Source organism: Pantherophis guttatus, chromosome 1, assembly GCF_059756535.1.
Source record: "Pantherophis guttatus breed Tessera chromosome 1, ASM5975653v1, whole genome shotgun sequence".
NCBI lineage: Eukaryota > Metazoa > Chordata > Lepidosauria > Squamata > Colubridae > Pantherophis > Pantherophis guttatus.
Window position 1 is genome coordinate 254,816,520 of NC_142063.1, and position 22,639 is coordinate 254,839,158.

Consider the following 22,639-nt stretch of genomic DNA (forward strand, 5'->3'; position numbering starts at 1 on the left):
CATGCCAAAAATTCTGTGTGATCAGGCAAACTAACATATAAACAATAAAGAATGACATCTTCACCTTCTCCCTTATTTTTCTGAAAAATAAAATGAGCTTCAGTAATTAGTCATGGAGAGAGAAAAAATATAAATAAAGGAAAACATCTCAAAATATAAATCTATATTTTATGCCAGGTTGAATGGTTTGTTGTAATGATCCTCCCATAATCACAACATATATAGAGGTGCAGTGCTTCAGTGGCTTAATGATTTTGGCCAGTAGAGTGCTAAAGGAGGCCATCCAGGTCAAAAATGGGGCATGGGGGGCACATGTGGCCTCCCTAGGCCCCATTTTGACTGCCAGAGGCACCGCAGGATGCTCCTTTGCTATTTTCAAGCCGGTCCCAGGGAGCAGATACATTTAAGCACCCTGTGAACCAGATCCAGCCCGCAGGCCTTGAGTTTGACATCCCTGGTCCAGCGGTTCGAGTCCTACTATTGCATGGCAAGGTGGACTCCCATGCAATTCTGCCCACCTAGCAGTTCGAGAGCATATTATATAAAAAACTTTGGTAGGGAGACAAGCTAGTGCTTCATGTGGATGATTAGAATCCTGCTGATGCTGGACCTTCCCAGTTGCAATGCCTGTTTGTGAGGGAGTTTTCTGGAGGGAGAGGAGCCAGATGATATTGCAGGAAAGTTTCTTGTTTTTCTTTCTGATACAGAGCTAGATTGCTCCCTCTGACACACTTGGAAAGTGTGCGAGCACGAACCAACAGGTTTAGCAGTCTTAGGCAGTCAAACTATTGTTCTTATTAGCATTGTTGTCTCCTGGCTAATGTAACATTGCCATACGATAAATAAAAATAACACACATATCAACCCAGTGGGGAAACCAAGGTGAATTAATGACAAGAGTCTTGTAATTGCAGCAGGTATAAATGCAATAAATAAATACAAAGAATTATAAAGGAATCAGGGTGTGACGAAAACCACCAACAGTCTGGAACACACAAATGTGGAACTAAATGGTTTTTGGAACAATAATAATAACTAGACATGTAATAAAATGAGAAGCTGGGTTTTTGTTTTATAACTAGCATCTTTCTATGTGTCCTCGATCTTGTCATCTTCTGGTGTATCAAAAAGATGGCGAACCGGAATAACGGGAAAATATTATTTGGATTCTTCTACAATGTGTATTTTAGGAGGTCTGGGTGGAGGGATTGTGGCTTGATTTTTATATTTTCTCATCATATAGTACTGGTCTTCGGTAATCTCTTCTACAATTGACTTTATTGGGAAACGCACAGTATCATCTGGATATTCTCTCAGCAATTGAAAGGACATATTTAAACAGTGTACAGAAACTTCCCAAATTTCTTTGGGATTATTGAAATTGCTGATTAACAAGTAAGAATCGTTGATTTCCTCTTCAAGCTGCAGATAGGGAATGCCAGCCAAAATATCCTCCTGGGTGGAAAGATCCCTTATGCCAACTGTGACATTTAACGGAAGGTGGAAATTGTTGCAAAGTTCCGAAATATCATATTGATTCCTATCATGCACCACTTCGTTGAAGCCTCCTTCCATGAACATTGGAAGAAGGATGGCCTTATTGACTTTATCTGGCAAGATAATTTGTTCACAAGGTAATGCAGTCTTCACACACTTCCTTCCATATTCAACAACTTTCTGGTATCTGGGAATCAAAAACTCATCTCCAACAGAAACCGAGCACATCTCTTCATGCGGACAGTCAAAAGCTTTGGTAGCTATAACATGAAGCTTTTCCTTCATGTTCCTTGCTATTTCCAGGTCATAGGCAGTTGGGAATTCGCGAGGTTTTCTTTTGAATTTCCCTTTGTAGCTCTCAGGAATTAAAAAGTATCTTTTAGAGGAAGTATTCTTGATTTCAGATGCTAAGATTCTTCCAGCCTGATACTTTTTGTAAATTACTATTTCTCTGCCAGGACACAGGAAATTATAAGAATGCTTGTTTCTAATGGAGTCTTCAATTATGGCAACAACAAAAGGGGATCCAGTCCCTGCCTTTTCTAATATATCTTTCACTGATAATGGCTGGAGAAAAGTATTAATATTGTAATGGTCAGTGACATCTTCAACTTCAACATCTAAATCAGAATGGAAATGAACAATCTCTTTTTGAACTGGAAAAGAAAGATAGAAACAAAATTCTGGTCAGTTTTCAATGATATAATGGTGCTAATTACCCAAAAGCCCGTTATATAAAAATTAAACATTTTTCTATGCATATCATTGATTATTATACTGGGAGTTGCTTGAAATAATGGGATTCTTTTAATCACCATGAGATTAAATGTTATTCCCAAACATATCTAAATGTTGAAATTAATTGTGTTTTATCCAATATTTAAATTATGGTAGTAATACAAGTAGTAATACTAGCAATTGCAATATATTTTAGGTGCTTTTGGATGCACAGCTATGTTTTTAGGTGGGTTAGACTAATGAGTTGGTGTGTATGTGTACACATATCGACTCCTGGTGATTGTCTGAAATAATTTCTGCAGTTTTCTTGCAAAGATTGTCAAAGTGATTTGTCCTTGCCTTCTTCTTCTAGGATTGAATGACTGGCCCAAAGATACCCAGCTGGCTATATGCCTAAAATGGGACTAGAAAAACATAGTTAATACAGAGTTTAGACTATAGTTAAGTTGTACAGTCTATTCTACTCAGCATCCAAAAGGGAGCAGGACGTCTTTGTAACACAGAATGGTTCTTCTTGAGATGTAGCTCGGAGAAGATAGTGACTGGCCCAAATCACCCAACTGGCTTTGTGCTTTAAGCAGGATTTGGACCCAGGCCTCCCTGATCCTAGTCCAGCATCTTTTCTTAATGTTTACTGTACAATGAATATGCACTTGCATTTATACTAAAGATCTGCATATTGTGCACACATCATATAAACATTGATTAGTCCCCTTTAACAGTGACAATTTTATTTATAATAGAATAAGTACTAGCTGTGAGACTATTATCTCTTACAGCAGGGGTGTCAAACTCCGTCCTGCGGGTTGCTTAGATCTGGCCCACAGGGCTGCCCTGGAAACAGTGAAGGACCAGCCCGTGGTGCCTCTGCCAGCGAAAATGGAGCTTGGGAGGGCCGCAGGACAAAGAGCTGTAGGTCATCTATTTTGAAGGGCTTAAGATGTCTTGGGTCAGAAAACAGCATTTTTCAATGGAAGCTGGGAAACCCAACCATGGGATGCATTTACATTGGACTGGGTTTGGGAGAAAAATGACATCATCTGTTTGTGTATTCAGGAAACCATGAGTGGCCCCTTACTGGCAATGGGTCAGGCAAAAAGTGTGGATCAGCTGATAGAATGATTCCTGGTTGGAATTAAGTTTGTTGTCTGTTAAGAATGTCAGCATTTCTTAGATTTAACCAGGGGGGACGGGGACAATGACAGATCTTCTGAAAACAAGCTACATGAAGATGCACTATCCCGGGGGAATAATGCAATAATAAACAGTACCAAAAAAAACCCCTATAGATAATTCCAAGTCATCTATCTTATCTCACATAACAGAAAATAGTTAGATGTAGGCACGTAATTGAAATCGACCTTTGCTTATAAAACTTGCTATTTTGTGAGGATGAAAGCACCTTTCATGTATTTCTGGCTTCATGTTCACAGCCACTGCATAATCAAGGATAATGATGGTGGCCGTGATGATTCTCTTGCTTCTGGCCTTCCATGTAAAATCTACAGCTACCTCTGGTGATATAATATTTTTAGAACAATCACTTCAACAGCCCTCTCTCCTCCAAAACTCACTGCTAAAGATACAACCATGAGAGGAGAAATTGCAAAGAGGAACCCAAAATCTGTAAAGGGACAAGCACCAGGGAAAATTGGAGAGGTCTCTGAAGATATAAAATTTGAAAGTCTATTAAACAATTAATAGACTTGAACCCTGAGTTACATACCCTAACACAGAGGTGTAAAACTCAAGGGCCACGGGCTGGATCCGGCCTGTGGGGTGCTTAAATCTGGCACGCGGAGTCAATTTGGAAACAGCGAAGGACCAGCCCACGGTGCCTCTGCCAGTGAAAACAGAGCTTGGAGGGCTGTGTGCAGCCCTCCCAAGCTCCATTTTCACTGGCAGAGAGTTACAGGAGGCCATCACAGCTGAAAACAAAGCTCAAAGTTTGAATAAAGTTTTCACTGTCAGAGCACTCAGGCCACCACAGGCATGCCTGACATGAGTGAGATTGAACTGGCCATGGCCACCCTGGCTATGCCCATCCCGGCCCCCTGCGGTCAAACACAACCCTGATGCGGCCCTCAATGAACAAGTTTGACACCCCTGCCCTAATCTACTCTACCCTACCCTACCCTAATTTGTTATTTATCACAGAAGCATACTCTGTTGTTTCTCAACTTGTCAGAAAGAAGGCTAGACTAGTGTCCCTCTCATTGAAGCTTTTTGATTTTGTTGTTTTGTTTTGTTTTTAATTGGGAGCATTCATTTATGTCACCATCACCACCATTGCTACACTACTATGACACCTCTCCAGAGGTGGGTTTCGGTAGGTTCTGACCAGTTCTGGAGAACCGGTGGCAGAAATTTTGAGTAGTTCAGAGAACCAGTAGTAAAAATGCTGACTGCCCCATCTATTCTCTGCCCCCCAAGTCTCAGCTGATCGGTGGGGGGGAATTGAGATTTTGCAGTAACCTTTCCCTGGATTAGGGATTAGGAGATTTTACAATATTCTTCCCCTGCCATGCCCACCAAGCCACGCCCACCAAGCCACACCCACAGAACCAGTAGTAAAAAATTTTGAAATCCACAACTGCACCTCTCCCCCTTCCTCCACCATCATCTGTAGCCTGAACTACAGTTGTCAGAAAATCAGATTACTACCTCATTGGTGTGCAATAGAAGTATTTATCAAACTTTATACTTAGCTTTGGCATAATAGTTTTAGATGACAGAATAAAGTATTTTGGTTTTTTTAGTCGATTAGCCCTTGTAGTCAAGCCCTATTTTCATTTGAAAATAGCCATTTAGGTCCTCAAGTCCAATCCCTTACTGAACACCAAAATCAAAATTAAAGCTTTCTTCAACATATCCAAGGAATAACATTGGGTGATTTGTTTAATTGTTGAACTGCTCTTAATATTAGGAAGGTCTTTACTAACCTCCAGTAAAAATGTTCTTTCTTGTCTGCATTAGCTATGTTGTGAGGACTTCAGACAAAAAGTTGAGATAATTCCAGTTGGAATTTCCCAGTTCATTCACTGGGTCTTTGAATTTAGTAAAGCATATGTGTGTAAGTAGAACATATCCCAATGCATATATCTAGTGAAAGATGCTTAGGATCCAAAGGGACAAGTACCATTTAAATAAACTACATGGTACTATAAATTGATGGATCATTGAACAAATTAACCCTGAGTCCTCATTTGAGGCACAAATGACAATGCTCACATTTGGCATGTATGCAGGATTATGCCAAGACCTAACATATTTGAAAAAGGCTCTAATGCTGGAAAAGGTGGAAGAAAAGAGAAGAGGATGACCAGCAGTAAGATACAGTACATCATTAGAAGAAAAATCAAGTTAGAGACAGTTTATCATTTGAAAAACCCTATCAATGTGGTTGCTAAGAGTTGGCACTGACTTGATGGCACATAATCAACCAATCCATCAAATAGTACCATAGGTATGATTATTTAATGCTATCAAAAAGCATTCCCAAAACCACAGCCGCTTCATTTTATACCTGCTGCTTTTCAGCTTTATTACATTGCTGATATTTTAGTTCTCTGTTTTAGCAGAATGTGGATATAACCAAGATCAGGGGTGAAATGCTCCTGGTTCGGACCGGATCACCTGATCCAGTAGCGATGGTGGCGGGTGGTTCAGAGAACAGGTAGCAAAAATCCCTGCCCCCCCACATGCCCGCGCAATCATCAGAGCCTTTTTTTTCAACTTTTAAAAGCATTTTTTCTACAAACTCTTCGGCTGAAAAAATGCTTTTAAAAGTTAAAAAAAAGGCCTCTGATGATCACGCAGCTCAGCTAGGATCGTCAGAGGCTTTTAAAAGCATTTTTAACAACCTCTTCGGACGAAGAGGTTGTAGAAAAAAAAATGCCTTTAAAAGCCTCTGACGATTCCAGCTGAGTTGCCTGATTGTCAGAAGCTTTTAAAAGCATTTTTTTCTGCAACCTCTTAAGGTTGTAGAAAAAATGCTTTTAAAAGTAAAAAAAAAAAAAGTTGGCCACGCCCACCCAGTCACATTACCCCCCCTCCCCCACCAAGCCCACAGAACCAGTAGTAACAAATTTTACATTTCACCACTGACCAAGATGTAACCATTCAGACATCATTGAGACAAAGTAAAAGACAATTCAGGCCTGGGAAAGGGAGAGAGAGGCAGACAGTGCAATGCATTGCAACTTGCAATGGCCAACTCACCATGGGACAATTCACCACAGCCAACATGCTGTGGGACAACTTGCTGAGAGATAAGAATTACATTAATATCAAAGACATGGTAGAATAGAATCATTAATGAAAGGATGAAAAAGGAGGGACAGAATGAAGTGTGAATCACAAAAATTAAAACAAATCTTTATTTATTTTAAATATTTGAATTGAATTGTTAAATTGTCCTGCAGCGATTGTCCCATGGTAAATTGTCCAGTGGCGAGTTAGACATGATGAGTTGGCTAGGTTGAGTTGGCCATGGTGAGTTGGCTGTGGTGAGTTGTCCCATTCCAGAAAGAGAGTGAAAGGGAGAGCTCAAAATAAACCCAGGGGAAACTGACAGGCTTTCCAGACTTTGTTATTCTGCCTTCCATCAATAAAATACCATGTTTCCCTGAAAATAAGACCCTGTCTTAGATTTTTTTGAACCCTGAAATAAGCGCTTGGCCTTATTGCCATGTGCTCAAAAGCCCAATTGGGCTTATTATCAGGGGATGTCTTATTTTGGGGGAAACAGGGTAGAATTCCTGTGATGTCCTGGCATACCTTGAAAGGCTGATGCTCTGGAACTGAAGAACTGTCTCCAGTTACTGTCATCATCCTAAATATAGAATACCAAAAAGCTGTGTCAGTACAACATCTTCCCCATTCAATAATATATATATATATATATTTTTAATTGATTTATATGCCGCCCTTCTCCGGAGACTCAGGGCGGCTTACAATGCGCTAAGCAATAGCCTTCATCCTTTTGTATATTTATACAAAGTCAGCTATTAATATGACTATTATTCTATTGTTAAGGTTCCATTCCTTCCTCCATTCCTTATTTAAAAGGTTCAGAAAAGGATCAGAGCCTCCTACCTAGGCATCCTGTACAGGTGTTCACTTGGAGCTCTTATTATGCCTATTCAGTCAAGAATCAAGGAATCAGAGTCCCAGCTCAGTTAGAGAGAGCCAGGTTAAAATATGCATAGGATAGACAGGCTGAGTTGATTGGACTTATTTGGAATCAACCAACCACATTAGCATTACTTTTTCATGACTGCATCTGCAGGTATTGAGTGGAGACCAAGAAGTCTTTTTTTGCCTTGCAATGGTGCAAGTCTATTTCCAGATGCACACTTCTTTCAGTTGACCAGGCCAAAGCCAGCTTTATTACTAAATATAATGCAACACTTTGATCGCTTATTTATGACTCTTCTACAGGTCAGTTCCTGAATTATACTGCATCTGATCCTTATTTGCTATGTGTCCATATGTTCATTAGGCAATCCTTGTAGAAGGAAGACTCCAACAGTAGATATGCAAGACCTGGAACAGGCTCCGATGCTGGGAAAGCTGGGAGGAGAGTTCAATGGCAATGAGTGCACTGTTGGGAGAACTGGTATGGGAGGAGCCGTGGTGGCTCATGAGCCTCGGTGGCGCAGTGGTTAGAGTGCAGTACTGCAGGTTACTTCTGCTGCCTGCCGGCTGATTGCCATTTGGCAGTTTGCATCTGACCAGGTTCAGGGTTGGCTCAGCCTTTCATCCTTCCGAGGTCAGTAAAATAAGAACCCAGATTGTTAGGGGCAATAGGCTGACTGTGTAAACAGCTTAGAGAGGGCTGTAAAGCACTGTAAAGCGATATATAAGTGTAAGTGCTATTGCTAGTGCTATAGATAGGCAGATCAAGTATATGGGATCACTTAGGGGCTGCCACAAAGAAGAGGGAGTCAAGCTATTCCCCAAAGCACCTGAAGGCAGGATAAGAAGCAATGGGTGGAAGCTAATCAAGGAGAGAAGCAACTTAGAACTAAGAAGAAATTTCTTGACAGTTAGAACAATTAGTCAGTGGAACAACTTGCCTCCAGAAGTTGCGAATGCTCCAACTCTGGAAGTTTTAAAGAAGATATTGGATAACCATTTGTCTGAAGTGGTGTAGGGTTTCCTGCCTAAGCAGAGGGTTGGACTAGAAGACCTCCAAGGTCCCTTGAACTCTGTTATTCTATTCTATTCTATTCTATTCTATTCTATTCTATTCTATTCTATTCTATTCTATTCTATTCTATTCTATTCTATTCTATTCTATTCTACTCTACTCTACTCTACTCTACTCTACTCTACTCTACTCTACTCTGCTCTATTCTACTTGGAGTTAGAAACAGGTTGGTGGCACATAATGATCAATTCATCACATGTTATTATGGAAATCCTAATCTCTTAGATTTTTGTCCTCATGGTGGGAGAAAAGTGAGGTCAGGTTAGGGGAGAGAGAAAACACATTCCTTCTGAAGAAAGGAGGCTGAAGGGGAAAACTAAGAATCCTCCAATCCAAAGAAAGCAGAACAGAGAGGAAGAGAAAAAGAGAGAGGAAGAGCCTTGCTGTTATCCCTTCCTAAAGCGGTAAAAAAGATTTACCAAAGTGGATGCATCTCTGTTCATTCAAGCAGAAAATTACATCTCCAGAACAATGGGAACTTTTAAACTGTACCCATCTCATTTTCACTCTGCCCTAAATGTGGGGATAAAAAGTACATGCTATGCACAATCATGTACATTGTGGCCCATAATATCAATAGCCAAAAAAAAATAAAAAAAAAATCTTAGGATAAAATCTTAGGATAAAACATGACATGAGATTGAATTAGACTAGATCTAAATCATTTACTCTTGAGCTTTATTAACCTGATCAAATTATTGAGTTTCTTTTCTTTTGTTTTCTTTTTGAAACACTTTTGTGTTTCTGATTTATTAACTTACATTTCATCACAGCATGAACTTCATATATAGCTTCTAGAATTCCACAGCTCCCAAAATTCTTAGGCAGAAGTTCAGGAGAGTATCCAGCATCGCCAGTATTAAGGAACAGGACTTTCCGTGAGCGGCTCTTTGGGATTTTCCATTTGGCAATCTCTTCCAGGGTGTATATTTGGTCATCTTGCCATTCATAGAAATCTCCTTCTTGAGAATGTGGGAAAAGAAAGGTGTGTACTTGGCCATTCCTCTTGATTTCACAATTCACGGTCAGGGTCGCATTGTGATCTTCTACAGACATAAATACAATTTTCTCCCCCTGTTTGATGGTCAGGTTTTCTATCTGGATATCCTTAGAGCAACAGAAGCATGGTTGTTCCTGCTGTGTTGGCCCAATCCAAACTTTGTTCACAATTTCTTTAACGTTGACGTATGGGGTTTTATCAGCCACTACCTTACAAAGTCCTTCAAAGGCAATTTTCAAATTGAGGAAAAAAATGTTAAACATTATGCAAACATCAAATATTACTGAACATTCATTTTATATTTACAGTTTAGTTTAGTTTAGTTAGTTTAGTTTATTATATTTATATACCGCCCCCTCTCCCGAGAGACTCGGGGCGGTGAACAGCCAGCAAATAAAATACACAGATACAAAATTTAAAACAATATTAAAATCCAATTAAATCAATTTGGCCCATAGTTAAAAACCCTATATTAAAACCCCTAATCTTTTAAAACAATTCTTTTTAAAAAGAGTAGATCGGGCCAGCTTGGCTTGATGAAACAAAAATGTCTTTAGGGCAGTTCGGAAAGCACGAAGGCCAGGGATCCGCCGTATCTCTGGGGGCAACTTGTTCCAGAGGGTAGGTTCCCCCACAGAGAATGCTCTCCCCCTGGGGGCCACCAGCCGGCATTGTCTGGCCGACGGCACCCTGAGGAGGCCCTCTCTGTGGGAGCGTACTGGTCGATGGGAGGCTACCGGTGGCAGAAGACGGTCTTATATTTACAGTTCCATGAGTTCAGGAAATTTATATTAAACTAGAAAGGGATGGCAATATTTTTGTAAAATAAAGAAATAAAAATACATGTAGGTAAATTTATATGTGTGTGCACATTTGGGCATGCTATGAGGATACCTATTATCGTGACATTTGCTCATGTTCATTTGCCAAATTAATAATTGAAATGTTATCCCCCAAGTAGTTAAGCTACTTCATTTTCAGAATATTATGCCATATGACTTTTGAACATGAATGTCTACAACAATTAATCTTTGATTTGGAGACAAGGTTTCCCCTTTACTTTTTTTTCTAAAATATTTTTAATCCCACCTCTTTTCATGTGCAACTTGAGGCAGTGAATGCAATCTAGTCAGTGGTGGGATTCAAAATTTTGTACTACTGGTTCTGTGGGCGTGGCTTGGTGGGTGTGGTGTGGTGTGGCTGGTGGGTGTGGAATGGCTTGGTGGACGTGGCAGGGGAAGGATACTGTAAAATCCCCATTTCCTCCTCATCAGCTGGGACTCGGGAGGCAGAGAATAGATGGGGGAGGGGGCAGCCAGAGGCGGTATTTACCAGTTCTCCAAACTACTCAAAATTTCCGCTACCGGTTCTCCAGAACTAGTCAGAACCTGCTGGATACCACCTCTGAATCTAGTCCTCTTTTCTTCTTCAATTGTCACAACAACAAAATGACAACAGCCCTGTTAAGTGAGTTGGGTGGAAAGAGAGGGACTGATGTGAAGTCACTCTGCTACTTCTTTTTATGCCTAGGGCAAAACTACAACTCACATTCTTCTGATTTCCAAACTAGCTGCTTTATCGAACTGGCTCTTAAATAATTTCAAGACATAGAATGCCAATTATAATGAGGTCCGAAGCCAGTTGTGAGTAGGGCTGAAGCTACAGATGCAGCCCACAGTGGGCAGGACCACTCTTTCCATGTTGCTGTTTCTGACCCATCTCCCCCTCTTTAGGACTATTTAGCAAGCTTCTTAAACACCACCTTATAGAAAATGCAGGCATATAATACTATTAGATTGCCCCCGTTCAGCTGGCTCTATATTGTCATAGCTTAACTTTTGAGTAGCTAGAAAGAATTCTTTTTCCAGGAAGAAGTCAAGATCAGAGTTTCCTCTCTCTGAGGAAAGAGATAGCAGGAAGTCTTTGTTGGAGCTATTGGTCAGGACTCTGGAACAAGAAACTTGACTTTCAGATGTAATTGAGCCCAGAAATTCAGTTGCAAGTTGTTGTGGTTGTAAGTTGAGGTATCATGTGACAGGATTCAAACTTACAAAGTTTTTTTATGATGGTTGCTAAGCAAATCCATTTTCCCCAATGGGCATTTTTATTTATTTTTTTTGCTGGAAACTGGAACTAAATGCTGAAAACTGGTAAAAAAAAACCCATCACAAATCACTGTCACATGATCGCGGATCATTGTAATCAGCCATAAAAGTGAACCAAGTTGCCAAGCGCCCAAAATATGATCCTGTGACTCTCTGCGTGGCCATCATAACTCTGAAAATGGTACTTAGGTAGCTCTGGAGAGATCTGTTGTAAATCTGAATGGTTGTTAAGTGACTGGTCTTAAATTGAGGATTACCTGTATTGTGATGAATGGTGACTGTAGTGAATGGGAGCTATACAAATGAGTTTTGTATTCAGGCACGGCAGGATTTGGGTCATCCAGTTATAATTATAGTTGTGGAATATTAAGAAGCAAAAAGTTCTGCAAAGGAAATCCCTGAAAGATGTTTTTATTACCATCTTAATCAGAGCCATGGGAACTGTTTTTTTAGAATAAGGTGATGGAGGGATATAGGGAAGAGCACCTATATATATTTGGAAAATGTTTTCCTTATTTCTCTTTTCTTTTTTCCCTAAAGCTTAAAGTTTCCAACCTTAGCAACTTTAAGACTTATGGATTTCAACTCCTAGAATTCCCCAGCCAGCATGCTGCCTTAGAAGAAGGTTTGAGGAGCACCCGGAGGCTCCAACTGGCGCAGAGTGCGGCCGCGCGGGTGGTTATGGGAGCGACGTGGCACTCTCATGTAACACCTCTCCTGGACAAGCTGCACTGGCTCCCAGTGGTCTTCCGGGTGTGCTTCAAGGTTTTGGTTACCACCTTTAGAGCACTCCGTGGCTTAGGGCCTGGTTATTTACGGGACTGCCTGCTGCCGCAAACAGCCTCCCACCGGCCGGTATGCTCTCACAGAGAGGGACTCCTCCGGGTGCCATCAGCCAAACAATGTCGGCTGGCAGGCCCCAGGGGGAGAGCCTTCTCTGGGGGCACCTACTATCTGGAACGAGCTCCCCCCGGAGATACGGAGGATCCCGGATCTACGCACCTTCTGCCGCGCTCTCAAGACCTTTTTATTTCACCAGGCTGGTCTGGCCTAACCTCTCCCATTCTCTTTTTAATGTAAATTTTAATGTAAATTTTAATTTGTTCTTAACCTGGGGTTTTAAATTTGTCTTGACCTAAATTGATTTAATCGATTTTACTTCTGCTCTTAAATTTTTGTATTCTATGTGTTTTATCTTGTGCCTGTTCACTGTCCTGAGTCCTTCGGGAGTAGGGCGGTATATAAATCAAATAAAATGAAATGAAATGAAATGAAAAGGTTTAGCGAGAAATTTAGAGAACCAGGAAGTGAAAATTAATTTGGTTCTGTGATTGAAGTATAACTTTTGATATCCTAGCATTTATGGAGGGAATTGTATGCTGTGGAAAATGCATTGCTCTTTCTACAGTATCTATCTGTAAAATGTAATGACATAAATTGTTGGTATTGACCTGGGATTTAGGATTTCTTTCTTTTTTCTTTTTTGGCCCACAACTGTTCATCTTTTATATAAGGCTGACTGCTATGTATCACAGAGGTTAATTTAGGAGAAGAAGATAGGACACCAGGAAAAAAACTACTTCAAAACTGTTTTATGCTCTTTGTCTCTGCTTACCAGCTTTCTCATCAAAGGAGAAAAATATTGCACTGTACCTGGAAAATTTAGAGGTAGTTCTGCTGTAGTGGACTGTATGCTTACATCTTCACTTCCTAGATTGTTTGCAAAGATTTTTTTTATTTCTAATGCAACAACTTTAATCACATCACCTGTGGACAAGCAACATTCATGGCCAAGCTTTTCATACATCGAACCTAAGAGATAATGTGAAGATAAAAGAATTTTACTGATTTTATTAGCAGCATTAAAATAGAGTTCTATACATTCTACTGTTTCATCTTTGAGAAGCAATATATTTTCATTGTTAATGCACAGGTTAGATACTATCTATGAGTCTGAGTGTAAATATCAAGTGAGAACCAAGATAATTATTTTAAGACTTGCTAACTTACCCCTTCATCTGCTTCTAAAGGGGCATGGCAGCTTCTGAAAGAAGCAAATCTTCTCTTCCACAATTTGTGCAGAAACTATTTGTTTAATTTGTTGCCAGAACTTTGTATGTAATTTTGTGAATCAACAGCGCTGCTAGCATCTAATGTTTTCAAATTGTTTATGGCTAATTGAAAAAACCTTTAGCAGTCATTCTAACATAGGTGTGTCAAACTGGCGGCCCATGGGCCGGATGTATCACACTCGGGCTGTGCCAACCCCAGCTCCCCAAAGGGGAAAAATGGCACGATACGTCACGTCACGTGATGGCAACATGGCACAGTAGTTAAGGCATCTGGCTAGAAACTGGGAGATGTGAGTTCTAGTCTTCCCTTAGGCATGAACCCAGCTGAGTGATCTTGGGCCAGTCACTCTCTTTCAGCCCCTGAAAGGAGGCAATGGCAATCCACATCTGAAAATGCTACCAAGAAAACTGCAGGCACTTGTGCAGGCAGCTGCCAGGAGTCAACACTGATTTGAAAGCACCAAAAACTATAGGCCACTTTAAAAGAAGAACCCAAATAAGAGGATAATTTTAAAAACAACCAAATAATGAGTGTTGTTATTGAAACAGTTCTGATGCTGCTTACAAATGGGAGTTTCAGTTGATTTCAAGATTGCTTCTCCTTCCCCACCCCCCAATCTTAAATAATACAGAACTTTTCTGTTTCAATTTCTTTGTTTCTTTATACATTTTAGAGATCTTGGGATTTAAATCTGAATACATAGTCCTTGACATATCCACATTTCTCAGAGAAAACATGTCCCTGTTTAACAACCTTAAGTCAACCAAAAATTCAATTGTCAATAAAATTGTTACTTTATATATTTTTAAAAGGAATACCTTTATAAGGTGGGGAATACAAATTCATTTCCTTGAAATTAATTGGCATATAAAATCCTTAGCTTATTCAATATCAACATATATTTGATTTCTTAGAGGAGAGTTTCAGTAAATTAGATACATTTTTAAAGGACATTGTTCTTTAAAATTATATTTATGCTTAAATGAATCACCGTATTTATTCATTTCTTCAGTATTGATTATCAAATACTTAGCAGGGGAGAGAAAAATGAAAAATGTTTTCTTGTTTATTTCTAATTGGAAACAAATGTTGTCTTCAAAAAGATTTATTGTAAATTGCTCATGGTTTGATGGAACAAAACCTGAACTGATCTAGGATATTCAGCATTTGAATGAACCAATCCCTGAAATGGTATCAGGTGTTTTGGCTATGAGAAGCAATGGGAAAATCAGAACAAGCTTCTTGGGATGCCAAAATCTGCAACGGCAGCAAAGTAGTACAAAAACCAAACTCTTGGTTACTTCACAGTGGTAGTCTAGATCTTTGCAAGTCAGTTATGGGGGCTTTAGCCTTAGCCTTTCTGATTACAATTAAAAAAAAAAAAGCTATGGAAACTACAGCTACTCCTCATTTAGTGCCCAGAAGTGGTACTGGTTGATAATTCAGTTGATTCAGTTGTTAAACAAAGCAGTCACTAAATGGAAAAGTCATATGTGGTTAAAACATGTGGTTAAAAATCTTAACCACAACTACGCTTAAGGTTTTACTTCAGCTTTAATTATTTATTTACAGCAGGGGTCACCAAACTTGGACACTTTAAGACTTACGGACTTCAACTCCCAAAATTCCCAAAATTCCCCAGAATTCCTGAAGAAGTCCGTAAGTCTTAAAGTGACCAAGTTTGGAGACCCTCGATTTACAGCATCAGAGGGATATGACTCCCAAACAGCCAGGTGAGCCTAAACGGAGGGAAAGGTTTCCAAAATGTGACTTTTTTATTATTATTATTTTTTAAAATTTCTATACCGCCCTTCTCCCGAAGGACTCAGGGCGGTGAACAAGATAAAACACATAAATACAAAAATTTAAAATAAATTAAAAACGAATTAAATAATTTGGCTGAATTTAAAATACCCCATAATTTAAAAACAAATTAAAATTTACATTTAAAAAGGGGAGAAGATATAGGCCAGGCCAGCTTGATGAAATAAAAAAGTCTCAAGCGCGCGACAGAAGGTGCGCAGATCCGGGATCCTCCGTATCTCTGGGGGGAGCTCGTGACTTGTGAGGAAGCTGGGTAAAAGGAAAAATCTTACAGCTATTTTTCACCACTTCCTTGTTCTTTAGAATGCTCACCCGGGACTGAGATAATTAGCAAAAATGTTTATATTACATTCATTGGAGAGGAAGGGATGACGAGAGTAAGCAGTCACACAATCGGGAATATATATCAAAAGGAATGCACTAGGCCAGCTGTTTGCCTAGCATCCTTATAGCTCCAAGCCTGCCAGAGGATTCTAATCAACTTATTAAGGTTACAAAACTGAGCATGTTAACTTGCAGTTAATACTTTTTAGGGAAGTGTTGCACTGTGGAGAAAAGCAACTTAGGAAGAGACAGCTTGTTTAGGCAAGAACTCTGTTCTGCAAGGGGAGAAGAAAAAATGGGTCAGGAATAGGATAAATGTGTATTAACGGACTGTAATGGCAAGTATGTGACACAGAGAGTGGTTGCAAAGTTACTTCTTCATCCCCATCACAATTTCTAATGGTCACTGACTGAGGCAGTTGCTAAATGATTCTAATACAGGGTGTCAAATTCAAGGCCTTTGGGCCAGATCCAGCCCACGGGGTGCTTATACCTGGCACACAGAGCCACCCTGGAAATAGCAAAGGACCGGCCCACAGTGCCTCTCCCAGTGAAAACGAAGCACAGAAGGGCCGTGCGTGGTCCTTCCGAGCTCTGTTTTTGCTGGCAGAGTGCTCAGGCCACCACAGGGACCCCCGGAATGAGTGACATCAAGCTGGCCATGCCCACCCTGATCATGCCCGCCCCCAAGGTCTAACACAACCCTGATGCAAACCTCAATAAAATCAAGTTTGACACCACTGGTCTAATAGGTTGATTTGGGGGGATTTTGATGTCACAACCCTTAGAACATAACCCTTTCAATCAATTATCTCTTTTAGAGCTGAAGGATGTCCTGCTAGAAAAGATTATATTCCAATTGTAGCATGAAAGAGGGAGGAGAGTTGTAAGCAATTTAACAGAATATAGCCATTTATTTTACAAAGCCCAGAATGAGGTTTGAGAGAACCTGTAGCACATAGAATTAACTCTTGCTTTCCTTAGACAAGCCTAAAATAAGCCCTGAGATGTGTATTTTGTGGTTTCCCACTCAGGTAAACCTGAAACACTATTGAAACTCCTTCCAATTTGCCTGGACACCCCTACAGTAGGTTTGTGCAGGTGAAGTGGGGTGGCAAAGCTCCAAGCATCCTTTGAGAGATAACTAAACTCATAGGTCTAGCCATTGGTCAAAGAGGTCCACCAAGTAATGGCATCTTAATTTTTTATTTATTTATTTTTTCTTTGTGAGAGGAGGAAATTGCATCCATTGAGCATTTTAAGGATTGGAGTGTTGCAACGTTAGAGAATCTCTGAATTCTTAAAAAAAAAATGATTCAAAATAAATGCCTTCTTAATCTGTGTCAGCTCCTTGTAGTAGTTCAGACAGGAAACCAAACCCATAAATACCACCCTGACTATAAGATTACAGTAACAGAATCTTGAAAGTGTGAAAGACTTCTCCCCTTCCTCTGCTTTTCCTTTCCAGAGAGTTATGGAGGGTCCCTTCTGAAATGTTTTCCATGCTGCTATTCCTCCAGGGACTCAGATCTCTTTTGTCTGACCATTACCTAGGCTGTGGCTCTCCTCCTTATCTCCCAAGATTATTCTTACAGCCTATTAAAATCTATACCATCTACACATAAACCCCATTTTGCAAACAATTATGGAATAGCTCTTGCCAGTCCAGTAGATATAGCCAATCAGAGTTGGGACTGCTACTAGAGTAGAACAAAGTGCTAGAAATTTTCTATCTCTCTGTTTCATCTTAAAGTCAATCAAATTCTGTATCTTTTCTACCCTGAGAGATTTTTTTTTAATTAAAAAACCCTGCCAAATGATCCAAAATATTTTGGGACAGAGAGGGAGGGAGGGAGACAGAGAGGGAAAGAGAGAGAGAGAGAAAGAGAGGGAGAGGTAGGTAGGTAGGTAGGTAGGTAGGGAGAGAGAGAGGGGGGGGCAACTCTTTGTAGATTGATCTTTTCATAGGTCTTTTTCTGGTCTCCATCTGCTATTGAACTGCTATTGAGGATGACAAAATAAGTTATGCATTATGATTTCTGAGGCTTCTCTTCATTTTAGTGTGCTTTTGTGGAATTCCAAACAGAATAGTTTGTGCGTATAATAGTTGTGCTCATAGTAACAAACCAATAACACCAAGTAGAACAAACAGCCTTAGAAGTGGCAATGAAGTTATTAAAACGATGGATAGCTTCTACCATCTATTGTAAACAGGCAAACAGGTAAGAAGTATGTCACAAACAAACCCATGGTAGAGCAGACATAAAGATCTTGGAAAAGATATCCAGATGCTTTGATGTGTCTATACCTACAAAGATCAGAATAGTGCAGGGCATGGTACCCTCCGTGACATTCTGTGTTGTGACACTCTGTGGAAAGGAATGTTGGACTTTGAAGAAGCAGGATAGGAAGAATAGTGATGTTTTTGAAGTTTAGTATTGGAGAAGACTCCTGAGGATAACATAGATAGCTAAGAAAACAAACAAACAAACAAACAAACAAACAAACAAACAAATCATTGAATAAATTAACCCAGAGTTCTTACTTGAGGTCCAAATGACCAGACTCAAATTATTCTACTTCAGACAGCTTATGCAAAGATCTTACTCTCTGGGGGAAAAAAACCTGTAATGCTCTGAAGGTGGAAGGAAAGAGAAGAAAAGGACAAACAGCAGCAAGGTAGTGATGTAACTCAGCCACAGTGGTGATGAGCATACAGTTAGGACACCTGAAAGACCAAGTTATAGACAGATCGTCAGGGAGAAAATCTATCTATGCGGTTGCTAAGAATCAACACTGATTTGATGGCATATAATCAACCAATCAATCAAACAAAGAAACAAACAGCACCATAGAGATATGCTTGTTTAATTTCATCCAAAAGCATTCCCAAGACTATAGCTGCTTTATTTCACATCTGCTACTTTTCAGTTTTCTTGTGTTGCTGATCAGATGAGGTTTTGGCACATTGCCTAGTGCAATGTAGATATACATGATATAAGTAAGCAGACAACACTGAGGGAAAATAAATGATAACCCACTTCTGGAAAAAGGGAGAGGGAGGGAGGGAGGGAGGGAGGGAGGGAGGGAGGGAGAGAGAGAGAGAGAGAGAGAGAGAGAGAGAGAGAGAGAGAGAGAGAGAGAGAGAGAATCAAAATAACACCAGGAGGCAGAGAAAAACTCTGTAGCAAGCTGTTGAGTCTCTATGATTCTGCTTTCCAACAATACAGTTAGTCCTCGACTTATGACCACAATTGAACCCAAACTTTCTGCTGCTAAGGGAGGCAGTAGTTAAGTGATTTTGCCCCATTTTACAACTTCTCTTGCTAAAGTTGTTAAGTGAATCACAGTAGTTGTTAAGTTAGTAGCACAAGTTGAATCTGACTTCCCCATTGTACGTTGCCTTGTCAGAAGGTCACAAAAGGCGATCATATGACCCTGGGACACTGCAACCATCATAAATATGAACCAGTTGCCAAGCATCCAAATTCTGATCATGTGACCATGGGGATGCTGTGTGAAAAATTGTCATAAGTCACTTTTCAGTGCCATTTGTAACTCTGAACAGTCACTAAAGAAATGGTTGTAAGTCGAGGACTACAGTACTTGCAAAGGAGTCTTCCTGTGATGACCTGGCATACCTTGAAAAGCTGACACTCCGGGACTGAAGAACTTTCTCCAGTTACTCTCATCAACATAGCCATAGAATCTGTAACACTGTGGACTCCCAAACCCTTCCCATCCAATAATATTACTGTGATTAAGGTTTCAGCCCTTGCTCGATTCCTTCTTTAAAGGACTCAGAAAAGGACCAGAGTCCCCTAACTAGGTATCCCCTACAGGAGTTGGCCTGAAGCAGGGGTGAAATCCAGCAGGTTCTGACAGATTCTGGAGAACTGGTAGCAGAAATTTAGAGCAGTTCGGAGAATTGGCAAATTCCACCTCTGGCTGGCCCTAGAGTGGGATGGGAATGGAGATTTTGCAATATCATTCCCCTGGAACAGGGTAGGAATGGAGATTTTGCAACATTTACGAGACCGCCTTTTGCCACCAAGAGCCTCCCACCGGCCAGTACGCTCCCACAGAGAGGGGCTCCTTGGGGTGCCATTGGCCAAACAATGTCAACTGGCGGCCCCCAGGGGGAGAGCTTTCTCTGTGGGAGCACCTGCCCTCTGGAATGAGCTCCCCCTGGAGATACGGACGATTCCGGATTTGCGTACTTTCCGCTGGGCCCTCAAAACTTTTTTATTTCAACAAGCCGGGCTGGCCTAACTCTCCAATTGTTTAATTTTAATTTTAATTTTAAATGGGGTATTTTAATTGTTGGGCCAAATTGTTTAATATATTTTAAAATTGTTTTTAAACTTTGTATTCTATGTTTTTTACTTTTGGCTGTTCACTGCCCTGAGTCCTGAGAAGGGCGGTATATAAATTTAAATATAAATAAATAAATAAATACATACATACATACATACATACATACATACATACATACATACATACATCATTCCCCTGGAGTGGGGGGTGGGGGAATGGGGATTTTGCAATATCATTTGCAATATCATTCCCAGATTCAGCTGGGAATTAGGGTAGTGTCAGACCCAGTTCGGCTAAAGAGAGCCAGGTTAAAATAAGCATAGGATAGACAAAATGAATTAATTGTGAGCAGAACTACTATTTTTTTAATCAACTAGTTGCATTTAGCTCAGAAGTATTAATAACAGGTGCTAAAAAGTTATTGACAGTGTTGTTTTCATGAATGCATCTCCAGATATTGAATGGAGATCCAGGGATTTTTTTCCTCCTCTACGTACAGTATCTATCAATGGCACAAATCTATTCCCAGACTTTCACACTTCTTTCAGTAGATTAGGCCAAAGCCAGATTTATTGCTAAATTTCACGTAATGCTTTGATAATTTATTTATGACTTTTCTACATGTCAGTTCCTGAATTATACTATATCTAATTCTTATGCGCTACATGTCCATATATACGCTCATTAAGCAATCCTTGTAGAAGGAAGGAACCCCAAGACTACAAATGCACAATTATTTTATAACTATTTCATTGGACTTTTCTGAATATACTTTTTCCCAAGGGGGGGAAAAAAAGAGGAAAAATCAGAGGCAAACCCTGGAAGGTTATAAATGATCACTGACATTCTCTAGATATTATAGCGAACGCTATGAAGAAGTTGATTTATAATTAAATTTAGATGCCACCCATCTCATGATCTAAAGTTGATGGGATTGAGTCATAAATGTCATCTTGAAGCATCACGAAAGCATCCTCCTCAAACATCCTTCCTTTTTTATTTTGTTTTATTCAAACATTTTTAATTTAATCCGTTCTCATCGCTCTGTCTCTCATTCCATCATTTACTTTTCCTTTCTATTTAAGATACTTTCAAGCGACACTGAAAAATAATACAATAGAAAATGGAACAGAGACAAAATATGAATTATGGTACAAAAAATATACAGAGTGTAAAATATTCTGAGTTACAGCTAAAGTTCACACTATTGGTATTACCACTTCGGTGTGAATCAAACACTATCTGAACCCAGCACATTTCTGCTGGTCTATTTCAAACACTTCCATTTTTTTCTAGCCTCATATATGCCATCCATTTTGATGACACTTGAGTTAACATGTGTTCAGATTACCCTTCATGGTTCAGTGAAAATTTACACTTAATTTTCTGTACTTGAGGGTGGGAACTGTGACAATTGTCATTAGTCAAGTGTCTCAACTGTGTTGAACAACCATAGTCTAGTCAGCTGGAGCCTAAATATGGCATAGATTATTTTAATATATTCACTATCACCTATTGATATAAGGGTTCCCACTAGTAATGACATAATGCTCTTCTTACAATATTCAACTTCAGATAAATGCTGAAACTGCATTATTATGCACAGATAGATAATTTGGTCCAAACCTTACCTTCATCATAAAAGCCAGACTGGATTTGCAGAATTCGAGGTAGGGATTTTGGATCCAAAGAGTGGATGAAATTCTTCATGCTAGAGGCCATGGTCTGCAGAGTAATAGAGAGATGCCGGGCTTAAAGGCAAATACCTTTTAGGGGGGCTTCTGTTATCTCTTCTTGCATTTGAAATGAAGCCTGGGAAATTCTGAAGCACGCTTTCTCTACTAGAGACAAAGTCTCATAAATCTTCAACTGGGAGACCACTTCCTCTCACTTCACTCTGGGTTGCAATCAAAAAGGAATAAGATGCTAAAAGTACTCTACTGCAGTGCCTACTTTTTGTACCAATCTGGGTCACAGGAAACAGTTTATAAGCAGCTGTACCAACACAGAACTATTGACTTAATCTTTGATACTTTGACAATGAACTTCTGGAACATTAAACTTTAAACAGAGAGTTTTCTTCTTTTAAAGAAATTCTTTTCTTTCTTTTTCTCTCTCTCTCCCTTTCTCTCTCTCTCCCTTTCTCTCTCTCTCTCTCTCTTTCTCTCTTTTCTTTTTTTGCAAAATGGAATCTTACTTGTTTTCATTCTTAAATGTAGCAGAAAATCTTGCTTAGAAACCAAATAACTGAAAACTATCTAAGAGCAAACAAGAATAAAAACATTGCACTACGGACAGCATGCCAGGGACTTGTTCCTCTCCAATTAAAGTGAGCCTTTCTTTGCTCTCTGCAAAGAAACAACAATTCTGAAGGCTCCCTTACCTTTAAAAATTATCTTCTCCTTGCAGAACGATGAGGCACCCCTGTTCACCATTTCAGCTTTCAGAAATCATTCCCCTTGTTTTGAAAATAGTAACCAGGCTATCTCGATTCCCTACTTTTGTGCTCAATAGCTATCTCCTACTACCATGCTCAAGAGTCGTGAT

General features: G+C 39.8%; 1 protein-coding gene across 1 annotated transcript; it reads right to left on the reverse strand.

Moving 5' to 3' along the window:
- Positions 1-876: 876 nt before the first annotated feature.
- THEMIS (thymocyte selection associated) lies at positions 877-21,898 on the reverse strand. Its single transcript, XM_034419052.2, has 4 exons — positions 21,724-21,898; positions 13,208-13,366; positions 9,211-9,669; positions 877-2,153 (listed from the first exon to the last, which is right to left on the reverse strand). Exons 1-4 carry the CDS (start codon positions 21,812-21,814, stop codon positions 1,159-1,161), a joined length of 1,704 nt encoding a protein of 567 aa, XP_034274943.2. The 5' UTR covers positions 21,815-21,898; the 3' UTR covers positions 877-1,158.
- Positions 21,899-22,639: the final 741 nt, after the last annotated feature.

Excerpts from the sequence above, each read along its gene's own strand:
- THEMIS (XM_034419052.2), bottom strand. The coding sequence starts at position 21,814 with ATGGCCTCTAGCATGAAGAATTTCATCCACTCTTTGGATCCAAAATCC. Across the intron at positions 13,367-21,723 it reads GTCTGGCTTTTATGATGAAG|GTTCGATGTATGAAAAGCTT; the intron begins GTAAGGTTTGGA and ends ATTATCTCTTAG. Across the intron at positions 2,154-9,210 it reads AGTTCATGCTGTGATGAAAT|TTCAAAAAGAGATTGTTCAT; the intron begins GTAAGTTAATAA and ends TTTCTTTTCCAG.